Genomic DNA, 21,951 nt, shown 5'->3' with positions numbered 1-21,951 from the left:
TGTTTTTTTTAATATATTAAATAGAACATTTTAAATAACATACATTAAAGTTTGTAATAGCTGTAGTTATATTAAACATGTTTAAAGGTTATAGTCTACACTGTAGGACTCGCACATATCATAAATATCTGTAAGCAGTTTTCTTACTCTATTTAGGAAAAGACATTTTCACTGATTTGTACATAGAACCACTTCTCATAAAAGATCATCTTAGAACATCTCACATATGCAGACCTCTAAAGATCAACCACTTAGCATATAATTATACATTTTAAAGAAATTTTCAGGGGTGTACCTGGATAGAAATTCATGGATGCACCTGTAGATTACTGTAGATTACTGTTACTGTCTAACAAAATCTATGTGTCTGTATTATATTTATAATAAATATTAAACAATAACTACATTTTAAAAAATCGGAATTGTATGTAAACTATTATAAAAAGGTAATAAAAAAAATAATTTTAAGAACTATAATACCAGAAGCTTTTATTAGACAATTTCTTGTTAACCACTTTTTTATTACTTGTGTTGTTAATCTGATATATGGTACTTAAATATATAAAAATAAAAATAAAAATCCCTTTAAATGAAGAGATATTTAGAGATACTGTTTCAGCCATATGATAGTTTCAGTCATTGATCTTTGATTTATGCAAAACAAAGGGAGTTTTGGGAAGGGAGTGATTTGTAAAGCAGTTCCATCTGAGAAGGAATTAAATCATGAGAAATGAAAAATGCGCTCTGCTGTGTACAGACGTAAACTAATAATAACTAAACTAACAAAAAAATAACAATAACTCAACTGCGTTTTCCACTGCTTCCTTCTTCCAACTATAAAGATGCTCATATATGGTCTCATATACATTTCTATATTTCCATCTCTGACCTGCAAGACATGCCCACTCAGAGACGCTCTTATTTCTCTATATGCACTGAGCAACACACCCACAATTCCTCAACATTTACTCATAGACTAAGAGCTCGAACCCACTGCAAATATCACTTTATATGTAGACTAAACAGGTTTTCTTACTGCTCTGTGGCTGTTTAAATGGTTGACTGTGTTTCTTTAAATCTCTGCTCCACCAAAGAACAAACAAAGTTTAACCAAGTTACAAAGATTTTATGAAAACAATATATGAGTATTTTAACAACTAATTCTGTCAAAATAATAAATCTGCCCAGAAATCCAGCTACGCTGTAGTGTAGAATAAATATGATATGCTGAAATGTGCTTATTTTGACAAATGAGTCGCACGGATCTCACAGAGGAGGGATTTCCAGAACGTTCCATACATCATATTTCAATGTCTTTTATCATGACTGGAAAAATGACTCACTTCTCATTGTGCTTTAATGTAGTTTAACAGAGGAAATGTCCACTGGGGTGTGCTGAAGGGAAACTGACGTTTCCAACCTTGCATTTTTGCCCCTTGGCACTTTAATTCCATACACAATACTGTGCCAAAGTCATACAACCATTTTATTTTCAGTCAAATGGCCATTCAGTACATAATGTTAATTATGGCAAACAAAAATAATAGGAAATTGTACAGCACATTTATTGCATTTTCAGTGCAGTACATATTTATAAAGGTCAGTGTTAAAGTTCAATACTACAATTAAAAATATTTACAGATTTTATGCTTTTTTTTGCATTTGAATCACGATGAATGAATAGTTGTTGTTGTTCTTTCGGCTGCTCCCTGTGTGTGAGGGGTCGCCACTCCCTTCCTGATGCAACCCTCCCATTTTTATCCGGGCTTGGAACCGGCACTGCATCCAGTGGCTGGGAATCGAACCCCTGGCCTTCCACATGACCACCAGTGATGATGAAGAATAGTAATGATGTGAAAATGTACAATTATGATGTTTGACAAATCAACTCTAAATGTGAAATCTGTAATTATTTTATTTGTAATACTGATCCTGAACACTGACCTATATAGATAAGTGCTACATAGCTGTGTGAAGGAAAATGGATTATTCTGTACATTTCTCCATCGTTATTTTGCACAGCACTGTATAGCATCTGGTAACAGCGTCAATCTGATACAAACATAATCTCATCTAACATACAGGGCCAGAGACTTAAGAAAAGAAAGGAGAATAATTCATGATATGTGAATTCATATACAGTTAACGTTTTTTCGTTCATAGCCTTATAGTTTCTCTGTGTTATGATTCTCAGTTCAACTTTTTTCTCTCTTTTACTTTTATTATCTTACCTTCTAATGTTCATCTTATTAATGTCATTTTAATGTTTTTTGTGTTCTCTTGTAATTATTAAGCACCAGCACACCAACACAAATGCACAGTACATGTAAACCCACAGTACTTGTCAATAACGTTATTCTGTTCCGATAAAGCACAATACAAAAGAGTGTAGTGCGATAAAAACAACCCTGTTAACACAAACACAGTAAACAACTTACAAGAAGTGAGATGCAGTAACATGGTTATATAAGGAAGAAATACATACATCTAATATATTCTATGAAAAAAATCTATTAGTAAAGTAACACAATGTTGTGTAATATTGTGTAAATAAGCTGAATAACAGACAAGATATACGTTTTCACAACGTGCAAATATTGTCAGGGGAAGGAATTGCTCTGTTCAGGATACAGATTGCTGGAGGATAGAAGCTGTCCTTCAATTTCTTTCAGACCCTGAGAGGGAGGGGTATTTTGTGACTTGGGTGGTTTGGGGCCTTTATTATTGCTTTGGCCTTGTTCTAGCACGAGAAAGTGTAGATGTCATCAATAGCAGGCAAGATATCACAGTATTTTTGGCACAGCTACAAACTGTGACAGGCCTAGTGGGCATTTCTTGCTTATTTGAACATTTCCGTGAGTTTGAAAATAAGATTTAGATTTAGAGAGCACTTAGTGGGAGGTTAGCAATATCTCCGGCATGCTTGACCGCCATGTGTGTGATGTATGAGGCGCGCCTCGGCGCTTGGTTCAGCTGTGATCAAGATTCTCTTTACACCTTTGCCACAATCCCTCCCTGATGAGCGGCCACAGGAATGGCCACAAATGATGACAGAGAGCCCTTAGCCGTCATGACAGCAGGAGGTTTTATCCATCTCTCTCTCTCTCTCTCTCTCTCTATCTCTCTCTCTCTCTCTCTCTCTCCCTCCCTCCCTCCCTCCCTCTTTCGTTCTGCCTGGGGAGTTAATAACTTTGGAGAGTATTAATGTATAAGGGTTGCTGGGCATCTCAAGGGACTGTGATTAATCTGTCTCACACATGCACACACACACACACACACACACACACAGATGTATAGCACTGATAGAAAGCTCCATCCACTTTGCTGTTCCACTCAGTCACACGCTGCCAGGACTGAAACATTTGTTACATCCAGACCCTCCCACAAACACACACACACACACACACATGTCCACCTACAAACACACTCACACACGCACATACATTCTCATACACTGCACAAAAGGAACAAAAGCAGCGTGACCAATTTGAAAGTAATACTTTTTATGTATTTTATTTGGTTTACCATGGTAAAATGTCTTCAAGCCTGGAACACAGGTCACCATGACTTTCTAAAATGAGACACCATGATCTAGACGAATGACACACATCCCTGAGTAAGAGCAACATCAGTTCAGTTCAATTCACTTTTATTTGAATATTGCTTTTATAATGGATATTGTCACAAAGCTGCTACATAGAAATATATAAATTCAGGAAATAAATTTTAAATTTGTCCTTAGCAAGCAAACCAAAAAGGAAAAACTCCCTGAGATTATATTAGGAAGAAACCTCGAGAGGAACCAGTCTCAAAAGGGAGCCATCTTCATCCCAGAGACACTGGATACTGTGATTATAAATCATTTCCCTTTTATAAAAGTGTATTATCTAGTCAAAATTTGTGTAACCAGGAAATTTGCTCTAATTGTAACCTGAAGTCTATTTTGTTGGAGCTGAACCAGTGAGTGATGGAGACTGACTTGAGTGCAAAACTGTCTGTAGAAATTGTATCATAGCAAATCGTCCTAAACTCATAACCTTCATAGCAAAACTGTTCAGCCCAAAGCCTTTTTCATGGGTTCTAAGTGATGTCATCTACAATAATCTCATATATCAAGTGAAAAAAGAGACTTTAGTAGTTCATGGCTTGTTACACATTGATGGTGATGGTGATGCAATGTCAATACCAAAAAAAGAGGGAAAAAATAATTTCAACTTGTCTCTTAACGCCGGTATATCATCATATGTGAAAGAACATCTCTGTTAACTGAATGACTTCTTTATACGCCCACATGCCGAGCTAACATTAGCAGTCTTTTCTAATTAACTTGTGCAATTTATTCAATAGGTAAATTGGACGAAATGAAGTGTGCAACTACAGAGCCTTTGAAATGACAACGGTTATTATTAGTTGCTAGGAAAACCTTAAGGAAATGAATGTATTGCTATAATATATTTTTGTAGTCAGACTCATTAGATAGATTCTGTGGATATCTGCGGATATATAATACCTCAGCTCTGTGTAGACGTATTTTAACGATCAAATTAAATCATTCGCACACTTTAACCAGCAGCTGAAAATGGCGAAACGGTGAAATATGATTTCCGAATGCTCACACGTGACATTGTTCTCGCATGCAGTATTCATTAGGGCATTATCGCACTAATCGATTAGGCTGATGAAGGTAGGATTGTATCACAGCTCCATATCACAGGCAGTGTGTGTGTGTGTTTGTGATGAGTTACTTCCTCATCCTTCCTGAGGGTGAACTCATACTCACGCTCACACTCGCAGCAACCGAGAGTCAGGCGCGGGTTCTCTGACAGCAGCCGCTTTAAATCATACCACAAATTACAGCTACCGCTCCAACAATGCTGATGGTAATTTAGCGCCATTACGAGATCTCACCATGATGTCTGTGTTTATCACAGAGGTGATCAGATACAGGCTGTGAGATACGAATGTGTGGGAGATTTAGAGAGTGAGAGAGAAAGATATAGAGAGCACACGTGAGAGATGGATATTAGGAGTCTGCATTCATGTGTAGAATGGATTCTTTCCGTGTGGATAAATCTTTTTATTTATTGAGAGCTTAAAAACCGAAATGTGCCAGAAAACCTTTGGTGGTGTTTATGGATTGATGAGGAAAATGATAGCTAGGATTTAACTGCTAATTGTGTATATTCTTTGTTCTTTAGTTTACTGAGATGTTTTTTTTCCTTTTTTCTGATATCGGATTGAATATTAGAATCAAGTGAAGTCTTTCAAGTTTCTATTGTTAAAATGGTGTCAATAATTATTCACCATTTCACCAAAGTCTCTATCTATCTATCTATCTATCTATCTATCTATCTATCTATCTATCTATCTATCTATCTATCTATCTATCTATCTATCTATCTATCTATCTATCTAATCCCTTTCTCTGTGTGTATCTGTCTCAGAGTTATCGTTCACTCTCTCTCTCTCTCTCTTTCAGAGTCTCTCTGTCCCTCTGTCTCTCTCTCTCTCTCTCTCTCTCGAGTTATAAATAAAAATAAAAAGCTGTGCACTTCTTCTCTGTATAGGACACAGATGAGTCAGTTTTGCTGACTAACATATTCTGATAAAGCTCCTCTCTGGATGATGCAGGATCTCCATTACTTGGTTCTCTTTGCACTTTTCCTTTGTGCTCATGCTCCTTTGTTTGCTCAGCAGTCTCGCTGGCAATCGCGGCATTTTCAGCTCCGAGCTGATGAGGTGCTGCTGATCTACTGTAGGTTAAATCCCTTTTTTAAAAAAAAAAAAAAAAAAAACCTGCAGGTGTTCTCAGTATTGTCTGCAGTCACTGGGCCTCTGCTGAAGCAAAGAAAATGTGTTCAACTGTGTGTGTGTGTGTGTGTGTGTGTGTGTGTGTGTAGCACATGCACATCCACTAATACATGTCTCTATGTGTTTTCCTTCACTATAATAGCCATTGTATTTAGAATGGATGTGCTTGTCTGATTTATAGAAGCCATTGAGCAGATCAATAAAAGCTGTAGCTCTCATAGTGAAATGGTTACTGTCTCTGTGAGTTTGTGTTATTTTCTGTCTCCATCTCTTTTTTCACTATCTTGCTCTCAGCATCACTTTCCTGAAGTATCTTTTTATGCTAAAAAAAGTATTTGTATTCTAGAGACAGTGTGTGTGTGTGTGTGTGTGTGTATTTTTTTATCAGAAATTGTTTTCTATTTTTTCATCTAATGCAGGTCTGAGGAATCTGAGGATTACAATTTTGCATAAACATTTTATTTTAATCTAGACACCAATTTGTTGTCTTTTTCCAAGCTAAAACTAACAGTTTGAAAAGTTTGTATATGGTCACTATAGTAGTGCAGTCATTCTGTATATTCAGGAACTGCATCTCTCATTGTTTTCTTACTGATAATATGATGATGATGATGGGCCATATTTTAGTAATGGCTGGTCAAAACTGCAAGATAATTGTGCCTCTTTTGCTGTTTTAGCCCTTCCGTGATTTCGAAAGATGTCCCACTTTGAGTCTGGAGGTTAAATGATGATCTTGAGTCCAGCTATGAATTAGAACTAATAACAGTGTAATATCTCTGACATAAACTCCTGCCTGCCTGCATAGCAGTAAACATAGCAAAAAATGCACTAAACATAGCAAAAAATGCACTAAACATAGGAATGTTTTTACACAGAAGTGTCAATGAAGGTACCTGTGTGACTGAAACGAAGGCTGAAACAGACATTAAGCATGTAGAAAACAGGCTATGGTCAAGCGATGAGCAAACAGGACAAATCTGAGCTAGACAAAACACCAAAAATGTCAAACCTTGATGTGTATGGCAGTGAGAAGCAGGTTTGGTAACATCATAAAACACTGACGGCAGTGGCTTAGTGGTTAGCACGTCCGCCTCACACCTCCAGCGTCCTGGGTTCTTGCCCCCGTTCAGCTTGTGTGTGGGGTTTGCATGTTCTCCCTATGTCTTTGTTGGGTTTCCTCTAGGCTGATTGGAGTCTCTAAATTGACCATAGTGTGTGTGTGCCCTGTGATGGGTTGGCACTCCGTCCAGGGTGTATCCTACCTTGATGCCTGATGACGCCTGAGATAGGCACAGGCTCCTGTGACCCGAGGGTAGATCGGATATGCAATACAGACAATGAAATGAAATAAAACACTGACAAGCTGAGTGTATACTTCTCAATTGGTGTGTTTGTGTGAGTGTCTCTGAAAAGGTTGAATAGTCGGTGTGGGTGTCTATGTGTGTGCTAGGAAACGTGTATGATCAAAGGTCCAGGAATTAAGGACGTTGCAGTGTGTTTGTGTTTTAGTAATTGATGACAGGACGGCCATGTTTGTAGGCCAAGGTGCATGTTGGGATCTGGAGTTTATTATCTGGGTTGACGTGACAACTTGGCACTTGGCTTTTATTAGCTCTAATTTAATTCTGACTTGCTTGATTAGCGATGATTTTTTTCACCACAGCTTAATTCACGTCTTTTTTCTACCTTTTTTTGTCAGCAATGTTCACATGCAAAAAGCACAACAAGCACACAAATGTTAAGGAGTGTTTTATTTGTTCAGGTAATGAGGTTAACTGATGTCTTCATGTTGATATCAATTCATATGAATCAAATCATTATATAATAAAGGGGGAGGAGGCAGGGGACGTTTTTTTCGGTCGTTGAGCATACATTAGAAAACAACGCTTCTGAATTCTCAAATCTGATTGGTCAAAAGTTGTTGTTAATGTTCTGTATGACACTGAAGTGTAAAGGGAAATCAATGATTTCTGTTACTGCACTCATTCTGATCCACTCATGTTTCTGTCATAACAATCTACATAAGAGCTTTATTATTTTAAATAGGGGTGTAGTGACTGATATGATATAAGAGGGCTTTGTCTTCATGGCGCAAAGCTTTACAGTTTCATAGTAACTTAACAAACTGCTTTTTTTAAACATAATTGTTCATATATTTAAAGTAAAGTAAATGGTGATATCAAAACCATTTCTGCTGTCTGAGAAGTAACCACTAAAATGTTGTGCTACGTTTATCGCAACAGAGGTAAAAACATCTCACGCTGGAAGCTGACAGTGTCCTGACTCATTTTTATATCAGACTTGCAGCGACAAAATCATTTATTTGTTTATACTGATTGAAAATGTCCCATAAGTCAATTTCCATTCTGCTGGTGGCATGGAACCAAACTGTACCGGTAAAAAGGATTCAACTGACGAGAGGCTGTTTAGTGAATGACTGTTTAGAGCTGTTATGATGTAAGCGATGACAGGAAGTAGTTTCATGTTTGTTTCTTTACATTTAACATGAGTAGAAATGGAGAAAATGTCCAGTGTGTTTCATAGGAAACATCACTGGAAGGCACATTGTCGGGGATTATTATCCTATAACTCACAGTACATCCCAAAATGTTTCAGTTCTTACTAAATATTTTAGATTTTCCTCACTAAATCAGTGCACTTGAGTATAACACTATTACAAATCCATATGCAGCTGCCCAAAGCATAAAACGCAAAGTATTTTCATCTTATTCTAAGCGTAAAAAGGCTTTTGTGTCTGTTTAATAAATCGTCACAGATTTTAATGGCAATATGTGGCTTGCAATGCGAAAAACCACTAGCAGATATAGCTCTATAAGTCAAGAGTGAAATTATCGACAGCGCACAGGCAGTTGAAGTGTGTTAGTGGTGAATAAGGCTGCAATTTGGCCTGGATGTCAGGATTCATCACTTCATATGGACACAGCTATCAGTGTAAGAGCTGCGGGATGGTGGAGACCCCACTGATTGTGAAATGCTTTTTTAGCACTGATTGGCTAAATCACTCTCCAACGGTTCGGCTATCATTATAGAGGCCGGTCATTTTGCAAGTCCCTGTCCATCACTGAGCTGGAGCTGGAGCAGGAGCTGGTGCTGGAGCTGGTGTGATGGACTGAGTGAAGCGATTTGGAAGATGACAGCATCAGAATAGGAGCCCTTCCTCCAAAATGGCCTTTTAGAAGCAAACTGTGTAGTGTGTAGCAGACTATGCACTCAGAAAAAAAGCTTTCTTTATTAGGGTTAACTACGGAGCTTGCTGCTATTCATCTTCAGCCTTTCTTTTCTTTTCTTTTCTTTTTTTTTCTCCTGCAGAGATATGACAAGATTTCTGTTCTCCTCAGACATTTCTCTATCAAAGCCAGAGTAGGAGGAGAGAGGTTCTTGCGGGCAGGGCCTCTACAATTTTTTTTTCTTATGACAAAGTGTGGGTGAGCTACAGTCTAGTCGTCTCAGAGGGACAGTTGTCATTCACTGAGCTTTTTCTAAGCATCATCAGGAGTTGGCTGTGGTCTCCTGTAGTGAGACAGCTGTGGCCTGTCAAATTAGAGTGAGTGTAAGCTGCAGCAGAACGGTTTATAATCAGGTTTTAGCCCTCCATGAATAGTTAAGGGCCGATGCCTCAGCATTGTCTGCAGTAATGGCTTCATTTAGAGGAAGAGGGCAGGGGTGGAGGAGAGCCACAATGCTCCTATAAAACCTGGCATTAGAGGGGATGGTGCATAGCCATAAACCACACACTGCAGCTTCTCGTTAAAAATAGATGATATTGTTTTGCAGGCACTGGAGGAGTTATTCTCACGCCAATCGTTCCTGGAATGTTTGCCTTCTCTTTTACAATCCACCGTTTTCACTCTAGAAAATGTCTACACCAGAATCTCTGTACATTCACCCATTAACAGGCTAAATGTAAGAGCTCTTATCACTTTGCCATCACAAGAACTTTAGCATTGTCAAGGAGTGATGTGATGTGAGATGTGAATCTTTCTGACAGCAGAATGCTGTTTCTGCGCAGACGGCCGCCTGACAGATCTTTATCACATGCATGGATTGCATTGTGAACATGTCCAAACTCGAAACTCAAGGCCAATTATAAAACTTATGTAGAAAAGAAGAAATTAGTTTGCTTTTTTTTTGATGGTGATGACTGTTGCCAGCTGTACTCTGCAACTTCTGCCGAACAGAAACTTTTTGGTTACTGGAACTTCATGTCCTATCATGTTTTCTGTGAATGTTTTTACAGAACATTTATCAAATGTTCCTACAACATTTCTGTAGCGTTGTACTTGTACTGTAGGACATTTAAAGAACAACATTCACATTGGGTTCATTTATATCTAACTGGGAATATTGTGTCAGCTTTCTAATTATGCTAATTATGCACACTCTCTGATGGTGCACATGTTAACAGTAATAGGATTAGCAAAAAATCTAAGGATTAGATATACTAGTCTGGACCGCATGGTGTTGCCTTACAGCTACAGGGTCGCCGGTTCGATCCTGAGCTTGGGTTACTGTGGAGTGTCCTTCCCGTGTCTGTGAGGCATGCCGTTAGGTGGATTAGTGACTCTAAATTGCACCACAGTGTGAATAAGTGTGTGTGTGTGTGCTTGATGCTATGCAATGGACTGACATCCCACCCAGGTTGTATTTCTGCCTTATTCCCAGTGTTCCAGGGATAGACTCTGGATCCATTGTGAGCATGCTCAGAATAAAGCGGTGAATGAATGAATGAATGAATAGAAATACAACATAATCAGCATCTTAAATCCACTTTCTCAACTCCTCAACAAGACAAGAGTCATGGGGTGACAACTTTTCTATTACTTCAGAAGAAATCTGGCAGTCTGAAACTAAAGGAACTGTTTAAAGAGCTATATCTATAACATGGTGAGAATGTTATTGAGTTTAGAAATGATTCAATTCTTGCTGAATGATTATGTATGAGTAACATACTCTGTTAAATGGGATGTAATGTGATTACTAAAATAACAGATCAAGTGGCACCCAGAAGTGAATGGATTCCCTTTTGAATGTCAAGATTTCTCCCTCATGTTGTCTCAGGGAGTTTTTTCTTTCCATTGTTGCCTTTGGCTTTCTCATTAAAAGATTTCTGTAAAGCTTCATAGTCATGGTGTATATTCATGGTTAATTAATATATGATTATTAACATATATAAACCATTGCAATGGCTTTCCATTTTCAATCAGTATAAACAAATGAATTATTTTACCACTGCAAGTCTGATATAAAATTACTCAGGATGCTGCTGTTTTTACAGCTGATCAGATAGCCTAAGTGGTCAAAGAACAGCAATAGCAAATATTTGGGGCATCTCAGAGAGCAGAAACAGGTTTGATATATAAACGTTTGTGTAAAAAAATACCTTATCTGTGAAAATATTGCCCTTACTAGGCTACTAGGCTAAGTAAAACAAGAGTTTTGACAAGGGTTGACATATAAACAGGTCGGGGGCACAGTGGCTTATTGTTTAGCACATTTGCCTCATATCTCCAGGGTTGTGGTTTCGAATTCCTGTCTCTCACCTCCAGAGCGGTATTTGGATGCTCTCCCCATGGTTCAGTGGTTTCCTTCATGTATTCTGGTTTCCCTCTAGTCCAAAGACATGTGTGGTAGGCTGATTAACAACTCTGTTTTGTCTGTTGTGTGTGAAAGGCTGTGTGCCCTGTGATGGGCTGGCTTCCTGTCCAGTGTGTCCTTTGCCTTGAGTCACACTGCATTAGAGTTGAATGTTCACTAGTTAAAAATTATTGAAAGTTGCATAATTGTAGAATTGAAAATGCATTATTTATCACTGCTGAGAAGTCCACCATAACTCATATGTTTCAAGGTCACAACAGTTCTCCTGGCTTGGCTAAGCAGTGGTGATGACACATTGCTGAGGGCTGAGCAGGAAGTGAGATGTCATTATTACTGCATCGCAAGGACTCGCTAATAAATTTTTAATTTGCACTCAGAGCAATTAACAGAGTCCCTTGTGGCCTGCAGGCGTGTTAGTTCCAAAACGTCCATCAGAAGTGTCGGACTGCTCCTCCCTTTCGTCTGCAGCAAAAATGAACCTGTTTCTCACACGGTTAAGAAGCAAATAACAGAAATATTTGCATTTGACATTTAGGGTTGCTTTGGGTCCCTGGAGTTAGCCGTGTTGGTGGGTTTTAGTCTTTGTGGGATTTCCTGCTGTAATAAATGACATTTACTGCGTTGAGAAATCAACACTTGGTGATCCTAAAGGTTTACAGCTCTGCAATCGAGTCCTATGAGTTTCTCTCTCAAACACACACACATAGACACACACACACTGAGAAAGCTGAAAAACTCTGAGACAACCCTGCTGCTGAACCTGAACCCGAGGGCAACAGAGCAGGATGCGAGACAGTGATGAATGGTCTTGTTCACAAGGTGAATCCTTTTTTCCTTCATTCTACAGGGAACTTTGTGAAAGACTCAGTAAGGTATTTAACCCTGTTAGTCTCTGTAGCTTTCAGACTCTCAGGGGTGAGTTCTTTTGACTTTTTTTCCCTTTTGCTTTGTCACTTTGTATAACTGTAGGGCAACAATAATTTCCTAACATGTTATCTTACATTCCACACGTTACACACGTTATACAGGAAGACTCTTCTACACGTGGGGTTTCTAAAGATAAGTCAAGTGAAGTCAAGAAGCTTTTATTTTCATTTCAACCATATATAGCTGATGCAGTACATGGATGGATAGATGGATGGATGGATGGATGGATGGATGGATGGATGGATGGATGGATAGATAGATAGATAGATAGATAGATAGATAGATAGATAGATAGATAGATAGATAGATAGATAGACACTAAGAAGACTATGAAGAAAGAAGAAAACCTTAAATATATAAACAATAAGCTAAATTAAATGTAGTAGTGCAGATATGAACCACAGTTGTGGATTTAACCATATTTATATCAGTGTTTACATCACAGTACACATGTGCCAACTGACAGTAGATAATGAATATGAAGTTCCTTGAGGATTGAGAATATAATGATGTTAACACAGTGAGATGTTAGAGCTAAGGACTTAAGTTGTCTCAGCCACATAAAGTGCATCGTGTGCAACCTAGTGCAAACAGTTCTGATGTTTCAACTGTTCTAAATGACCTGTGCATTCTGGCTGCTTGTCCTTGTTATACAGATTAATGAGTTTGTGATTCTACACGAAAATCCATTTTTCACATCGCGGCTCGTTGATTGATGATTTGATGGAAATGTAGTTTGATACATGGTGCTTTCCTTGTGCAATTGACATGCAACTGCCATGAGATGACAATCAGATCTGAAATTATTGGCACCCTTTATGCAGTGACTGCTATTTTTGCTTTGATTTGTAATCACTGGTTTTTAAAGTGATCAGAATTAAGCTTTGTCTGGAAATAATAAAAGTCTCTTCAGGTAATGGCTCTCAAGGTTGGAGACACTTTTAGAGCAATCTTGGACCACTTTTCACACTCCTTTATATTCTTAACACATTTTTTCTCAGTAGAGCTGTCTGGCAGCTATTCTGCTGTTGATGTGGCTGTATGTTTGGGTAATTTAGTTGTTCCAAGGTTTTTCTCTTATTCTATGTTAGTTCTTTATTTATATCAGAGGAACAATACACATTAATCAACATCAGGAGTAGTGGTGTAAATGTCAGATTTAGGCAAATGGCTAATTAAAATCTGCTGACGCTAGGCAGGTTGATGATGTTTACAGTATAAAAAAGAAAAAGAAAATTAAACAACAAATAGACAAAAAAAATCATGAACACAGTTTAAAAACCGTGACTACATAATAAAACTAAATATTAAAAACACATAAGGCAATTGGTGCTGTAAATCTAAACATCACACGCCACAAAAAAAATCTTAGCAAGTGAAATGATCTTGAATATAATCGAATTTATCTAGAATTTCTGATTGTAATATAAACCAAATATATGATTATCAAACTTACTTAAGTTTGAAATAGTCTTATTCTATTCACAGTTTCAATTTAAGCATTTAAATGATTTGGCAAATTCAAAGCTTAAAATGTATAAAAGCATGTAAAAACAGGCTGGATCATTTTAGATGTAATTAATAATAATAATCTCAGAATGTTTCAATACTCTGGATATATTTTGACTGGCTAAGATTTATTTATTTATTTATTTATTTATTTATTTATTTATTTATTTATTTATTTATTTATTATTGTTAATAATAATAATAATAATAATAATTATTATTATTATTATTATTATTATTATTATTACTCTGTTCATTGTTTGTTGGGGTTTTTTTGTTTGTTTGTTTGTCAGTTAATTGTGGCGGCAGTGGATACAAGCGCAGACTTTTATTTGAAAAACGAACAAACAAACAGTGAAGAACAAACCAAAGCTGCAAAACCTACAGATTTTTAACGAGGCTATGCAACAAACAAAATGCGACAACAACAGAATCTTACCACTGATACTCAGGAACCTAAAAACTGCTCATCAGGGTGAAACAGAATACAGATCATGTGACATGTAGTCTAATGCAGATTTCAGCACATGCATGGCAAGCTGTGGGTGAAGTGAAGGGAAAGGTCTTGTCTCATACATTCTCATAATATCTTGACATCAAGGCTGTTTGAGATCACTCAATATTTCTGCAGTTTTATATTTTTGCGCTTCTCTCTGAGTGTCTGGTGCTCCATATGATTATATGCGGCACTCTGCGTCCTCTCAGTGCTGTGCTCTGTTGTTCTTTTGCTCTCGTTCAAGAGTAGTACGGTGCTCTCTGACTCTCGGGAAATAGAGGATGGAGAATTTTAGGATGAAGGCCTTACTAGGCTTTACTAGTGTTTTATTGATCCGAATCAAAATGTTTTTAATGCACCAGACGAGAACTCTGGATTGCCTCTTAACAAGCTAATGGCATGTAGGTGGAAAACGAAGTGCAAAATTGAAAATCTATGAAAGCAATAAAAGCTAGTTTAAAAAGCCAGATGGAGAAAAACAAGTGGTGCTTTCTTAGAACTGTGAGACGTTAGGTTCTTATATGTTTCAGCTGGTCCTTGTGATCAATGCCGAAAGAGTGCTTAGAACCAGGAACTAAAATGCTCCATCTCAGTGCAGACGGGAATCTGATGCTGCTACATTCTGAATTATAAAGACGGATGTTTTGCTGTTAGCTAGTATTTGACTTTCTGTAGATGGCTCACTAATAGGTTCCAAAGCGATTTTAGAGGAGGGTAAAAATTAACAATAACACATTCACATGAGCAATATGTAATACATGGTTATGTAATGTAAGAGAAGTGTTTCTAGTTGAAACAGACTTTTCATGATCTGCACTGTACAACTGTCATTCTACCTCTGGTCTGATTCCATATACTGGATATGGTCAGTCATGCATATGTATGATCAGTGACCTAATATCATATTGTTTCAAGATCCAAAATGAGATCATGGGACACAGAAGGAAAACTTTCCCCAAGGACACACCTACCTTATTTCTAATCAGGCTGTTTATGAACAAAGAGTAAAATTAAATTCTCTCTTCTTAGCGATCACAGTTACCAGATCAAATTCAATGGAATTGAATCAATAATTTTAAAACAAATTCAATGGCAGAGTAATCTTGTTAATTAGTGGTACAAACCAGTCACTCCAGTCTGACTGAAATGTCCTTGTAGATCTCCTGCATGATTCCCCTATCTCCAGTTTCCAATGAAGCTCTGTATTACCGCAGCTACATTATCCAGGCATGGCTAATATGTGCATGGCTGAGAATCCACAGGCTGGTAGTTAACTCGGTCTCTCATCTTTTAAACTGCTCTCTTAGATATGTAAAGGTCTCGGCTTGGACTCGCTGCACACTTTTTCATCAGTCGGATGGAATTCACAGGAACAGGAAGTGACCACAGCTGCTCAGTCTCAGCCAGCCAAGGTGTTCAGCTCGCTTGCAATCCGCCATTTTTATGTTTATGTTTATGAACAAGCACTTGGGGCATCTCAGAGAGCGGAAATGGGTTTGATATCCCTGTTTACTTTTGTACTTTTGATTTATAAAATTTACTGAAGATTATTTTACTGAAACATTTGCATAAAAAATATTTTTATTATTTTTTTTAAATTATTTTTAATGGTGTGTGACATTAAGTAATTTAATAAGGAAAACAGAGAAAACAAAAAAAGGTACTAATTTCATTTTTGGCCTCTGGCTATCAATTTGAAATTGCACTGTTTCCTTCTTCTTTTGGCAGATTATTTTAGTCATTTCTAGAAAGAAGCAAAATGATGTGTATAAAGCATAAGACTAGTAAGTTTAAAAAAATGAAATAAGTAGTTACTCATTTTATATTTAGTTTATTCTAATCAGATTTATATATACAATTTGAATGAATACATTCCTTTTTGTAATAAATTTGTATTAAATCATAACATGCTGACTTAGGTGTGATTAACACAGCGCAGTTAAATTCCTGACTCCTGATTGATTAGAAGGTGTGCACTATTGTCATCTAACAAAAACATTGTTGTAACATGAGTGGTTATATGAGTGAAATATTTATGAGCTTGTTGTAATACATTATTGTTAAAAGGTAATACACAGGTACTGCCATGGTGGGAACACGTCATCCATGCATTAAACAAAACGTGTAAAATGTATAGCTGCTGATATGCTGATGTTTTTCATGCTGTTTTGCGAAGCTTCATGGTGTTTAGAAACACACCAAAGTCTTCATGATGGAGGAGTTTGTGGTCTCTGTTTTCTTGGTAAAATGACAAGCTGTTTTTTTTTGAGAGAGAGAGAAAGAGAGGGGGTAAGAGAGAGAGAGAGAGAGAGAGAACAGAGTGAGTGGTGGTTCCTTTCTGAGGGCTTGGCTGTTTAACACAGCTATTACGTAGATGAAAAAAGGAACTAAACTGTCTCTGTGATGTTCCACTATAAAATATTAAACTGTTAAAATCCATTAATGTTTCATACATTAATAAATTAGACGTAATAATTGGTATATTGCTGTAATAGTACAGACTCCAGACCAATCAGTTATATGAAAATAAAGCACTTTGGGGGTTAATGACACTCCTAAGGCATTACTTCCCCTAGACGTTCGTGATTTTCTTGTAGCATGTGTTATTGCTCGCATATGTTTAATGTTGGAAACAACACAGTTCAGAACGCAATAATTGCATACTTACTCATTCTGATAAATGAAGCGTTCTACACTTTGTGCTGCTGTGGACAATCCCATATAGACATCTAGAGATTTCAAGATTTCACCTGGATACTGCAGATTTCTACCTAAGAAGTGCTGCTGTAACCATAAAGACTGTGTAGTGCTTATCCAACTTATCCCAGGACTCCTAAGAGCTTTTCACAATTGAAATTGAAAACCCTGTGTAAACAAAGTTTTTGGGTTATCTTGTTTCACATATTTCACACTGCTCATACTTAACAATTAATCTGGCTATTCATTAATCCTGACTTTTCACACTGTACATTCCTAAACCTTGGCTTAACGCACTGATTTGCATATCTGCTGTGTCATCTACCATGATAAGATAAATACAGCGGTTTAAATAATGGCTTGTCCCATGCTTTTGCATCAGTGAGGGGAAAAAAGGACAGGTCTGGCATTCTGTGTTCGAGCAGATATTGTTATCTTTCTCGGCTTTTTAATCTCTTTTTTCCCCCCTAATTTTTCATTTTTTTTTTTACGTCTGTAGCGTAGTAAACCAGCGTAGCGTTTCAGGCTAAAACACTATAAAATACACTATAAATCAAGACTTTATTAGCCTTTATTGTAATAGGTATAAATCTCAAACTAAATATTAGCTCAACAGCTATAGATAACATGCGACTATGAGAGCAAAATTGGTCCATCAACCTCTTTAATAATAAGCTATTCAAGAAAGTTCTAAAAGATACTTACAAGATGTTTACGTCACTGATTTCATTACTACTATGTAAAATGCATAAATGAACAAAAAGCATGCCTGATCTACATTATACAATTCCCATGAAATTTCATAAAAGGAAAAGTCTGTAGCGTAGTAGACCAGCGTAGCGTTTCGTTGATATCCAACTTCCACTAATTTTAAAGTGTAACAGTTTCCCATTGCTGATGTTGAGTGTTTTCCATCTGACACTATGTCCTGGTTTTCTCATGAAATGTGAAAAAGTGTTTTTGCCATCTGATGATACTGAGCAGTTTTTGGTACATCCTGCTTTTCACGTGAAATGAGGCATGTGCTGTTCAGTTTCGGACTGGTTTTCTGTTGCTAAACATCGAGCCGTAACATTCTAACACCAATAATCTTACAATTTATATGATTGGTACTGCAATGTGGGGTTAACCCCGCAAAAGTGCTGCTAGCCCTGCTTCAGAGCAGGTATTCAGAACCCAGAGTTAAATATAGGGTTTAGGGTTAGTGTGAAAAGCCCTCTACTGTCAATATACTCATACTGAACATCATTTTGTCACTCAACAGGGGATGGGTCTGCTACCACTAAGCTCCCACATGCCCAGATTCACCCACATTTCAAGTGATATACAATTGAATTGAATGATATACCGAATTGAAATGAGCTACATCAGTGTGAAATATGTGTTCCTGATTGCCTTGATTACTCCTTTTATATTTGTAGTTATCTTTATTTCTGTCATTATGTCCGTTTGTAGACTTCTTTCTACTCCTGAAATGGGTTGAGCTCTTTATTTGTCTTCATCTGTTCTCTGAGTCTGTGCTATTAATTTAAAGATGTCACAACATTTATTAGTACCGTTACTCCCAGCCCACATGTATGATGCAATTTGAAAAGTCTTACTGAGATGTTAGAGCACTGACAGTGGCTTATTCTGCTGTTGTCATGTACACAGCTGCAAATATTGCTGCAGACTCGTGTGAATTTTTCTCCATATACTTCACAATTGTCACTGGGCTATTTTAAGCAGCTGTAAAAGTGTAGAAATGTCGGCATAGCTTTCCAAGGTGCTGTGCATTTTGCCTCAGTAGTACCATCACCACTCTTGAAGTTGACCTTTGCAAACAGATCGAAGCTCTCCTGACGTCTCAGATTGACAGAATCATCTTGTGAATGTACTGTAGGTGATGTCAGCGCTTTCCAAGCCACTATTATACAAATGTACAGTGTCCAATTGCTATTCAGCCTTGCTTACATGATCATGCTTTCAATGCAAGGATACATTCACATTTAAACGCGACCCTAAGTCTTTTACCGCATTTAATTGGTCAAGGCTGTAATCAAGGATCCAACACTTTTTCTCTCAGATGTCTCTGATGCTCTGTACTCACAACATGCCGTTCCCTAGAGTTATTCTGTTTCATTGAACTACCCACTGCTTCAACCAAGAACCGTGAACCCAAGGGCGTGGATCCCAGGAACCCAAAAGTGTACCTCTATCTGAAAACCTTTTGACAGGCTTAAACACTATAAAATACACTACAAATCAAGACTAGCCTCTACTGTAATAGGTATATATCTCAAACTAAATATTAGCTCAACAGCTATAGATAACATGTGACTATGAGAGCAAAATTGGTCCATCGACTACTTTAATAATAAGCTATTCAAGAAAGTTCTAAAAGATACTTACAAGCTGTTTACATCACTGATTTCATTAGTACTATGTAAAATGCATAAATGAACAAAAAGCATGTTTACGACATGCCTGATCTACATTATACAATTCCCATGAAATTTCATAAAAGGCAAAAACTCACATAGAGCTAAAAACAAAATGACTACTAAATGGCAAAGGAATGCATCCATTTGCTTCTTGAAAATTCATTTGCGGTTGGTCTTCTATGCCTGCTGGCTGGCTTGCTAATTGTTAACTTGATGAGTAACATCAGCATCTGTAAATAAACATCTAAAACACACACTTGGTGGGTCATTCTGGATCATGCTGAGCAATAAACAGCTAGAAGGCACGGATTTGTTATTAGAGTTAGGCTATAGTGACTACTGAGTCTAGACTGTGTGTGAAAATGGCAGCAGTTTCTGAATCACTCACATCAGCCTATCTAACTCTAAACATCCAATTGCTAAAGTCACTGAGATCACATCTGTCTCCCTTTTCCAATGGTTGACATGAACATTATCTGAAGCTTTGCGCTGCTGCCACATGATTGATTGATTGGGCAATTGCATGTCTTCAATTACAAGTTCCTATTAAAGTGGTCAGTAAGCGTAACTGTATATGTATCTGTTTGTAAAGTTATTATGGTTAAATCTTTATTTATGGTGTGTGTGTGTGTGTGTGTGTGTTCATTACTCGCCACAGTGCATGTGAAGGCTGGGACGTGTGAAGTAATCGCAGCCCATCGCTGCTGTAATAAAAACAAGATTGAAGAGAGATCTCAGACTGTCAAGTGCTCCTGTCTTCCTGGACAGGTCGCCGGGACGACCAGAGCTGCTCCATCCTGTGTCGATGGTAAGATCACTTCCTTTCTCTTTCTCTCCATCTCTCTCCCTCTCTCTCTCTCTCTCTCTCTCTCTCTCGCTCTGTCATCCTGACCTTTTGAAAAAGGTCAGCCTATAAATGTGTTATACAAAATGTTTGCACGGAAGTGTAGCAAACACCCTGTTCACCCTCATGAATAGGTGCTGTTCTGAAGGAAGTGTTGATATTAGAAATGCCTCTTGCGAGCCGCAGGGCATTCTGCAACACTGAGGGAAAAAAAAAAAAACACACCTCCGTGTGGTTTTTTTTTCTGAAACCAACACGGAAATAATATTAGCAATGGCTTTTTTTCTTCTCTCTTCCTTCCGCTGTAAGTTCGCTGTGTGATTAATTTAATCCTCTGTCGGCACTGTCTAATGCTGCACTCATTTTACAAAGACTAAGACCACTTTCTTTCTTTTACCGATTCCTTTCACTTGCCTCTCTCTATCTCTGTCTGGCTGATTCATTTAATACTGTGTCAACACCGGGCACTTGACGGCACAATCGATTTTGATCTTGTTTTCTTTACCATAAAAGCATTGTCTGTGTGCTCTCTCCACACCCTGCCTGAGAGGAAATGTCAAATAAACCCTCGCTCCATCCAGCGTCTTCTCCTCCCTCTTCTTTCTCAGCACTACTTTCTAACAAAGCTGATGTTCATGTGCCGATATTTTTTCGAAACGGTTATTCAGATCATTCTGTATAAGAAAGTTATTCTCATAATAAATGAAAAGAACAACGAATTCCAATGTTAGTAGTCACATACACAATACATGCACAGTACGGCATGCAGCGAAACGCTTTTTACGTGTTCTAAAAAGACAATTAAAATAAAAATGAAATAAAATAAAATAATTACAGAACAGAGGAAAAATATACCGACAAAAATATAAAATAATGTAGCATATGTATATGATACAATGACTGATTATATGAATATTTATGAATATGAATATTTATATATGATGCAGTTATGTGAATTTTATTTTTTAATTATTATTATTATTCCTCCTTTTTTTTTATTCCATGCAGCATCTATAGTAGCCCAGAAGTGGTGGTGTCAGATGCAACCTTGTCTGGATGGAGAGGAGTGTAAAGTTCTACCAGATCTCACAGGTTGGAGCTGCAGTACTGGCAACAAGGTTAAAACGACAAAGGTTAGTGCACACACACACACACACACACACACACACACTAATTCAAGAACACACTTCATGCACGAGCACACTACCTTTTAATCTTGAGTATGTGTGCTTTATAAGTGTGTCAGCCTGCAGCATTGCCCATCAATTTGTGCTGCCGGTTCATTAGATAGTGTATAATTATAGTAATTCTTCTCTTACGGAAGCAAACCTGTACTGTGTTAACAAACCACACACACACACACAAGTAATCAAGCACCTTCTGGAATAATAGCTCTGATTGTTTCAAAGCTCTTTCTATTTCTCTTGAATTTTTAATTTCAGTTTAAAGCCATAGCAGCGAATCTTTCCCGAATTATCAAAGATACACTATAAATCAATATATAACCTATAATAACACATGAATGTTTCAACAACTCTTCAGAGGAAATTCACAAGAGGAATTTCTCATCCTCAGGCAGCTGGGGGTTAAATCGGATTGATTTCTAAATAGATTAAGCAAGATTCTTC

General features: G+C 37.4%; 1 protein-coding gene across 1 annotated transcript in view; it reads left to right on the top strand.

The window, feature by feature from the left end:
• Positions 1-21,951, top strand: part of tafa3b (TAFA chemokine like family member 3b) — a 122,325-nt gene that overhangs the window by 92,282 nt on the left and 8,092 nt on the right. The window contains exons 4-5 of the mRNA XM_058388797.1: positions 20,138-20,287; positions 21,332-21,456. Of these exons, the coding sequence (XP_058244780.1) occupies positions 20,138-20,287; positions 21,332-21,456 (275 nt within the window). The remainder of the gene's footprint in view (positions 1-20,137; positions 20,288-21,331; positions 21,457-21,951) is intronic.

This window comes from Hemibagrus wyckioides, linkage group LG05 (genome assembly GCF_019097595.1).
Source record: "Hemibagrus wyckioides isolate EC202008001 linkage group LG05, SWU_Hwy_1.0, whole genome shotgun sequence".
NCBI classification, from domain to species: domain Eukaryota; kingdom Metazoa; phylum Chordata; class Actinopteri; order Siluriformes; family Bagridae; genus Hemibagrus; species Hemibagrus wyckioides.
The sequence above is the reverse complement of the archived record's forward strand: the minus strand, read 5'-3'. Positions and strand labels throughout refer to the sequence as shown.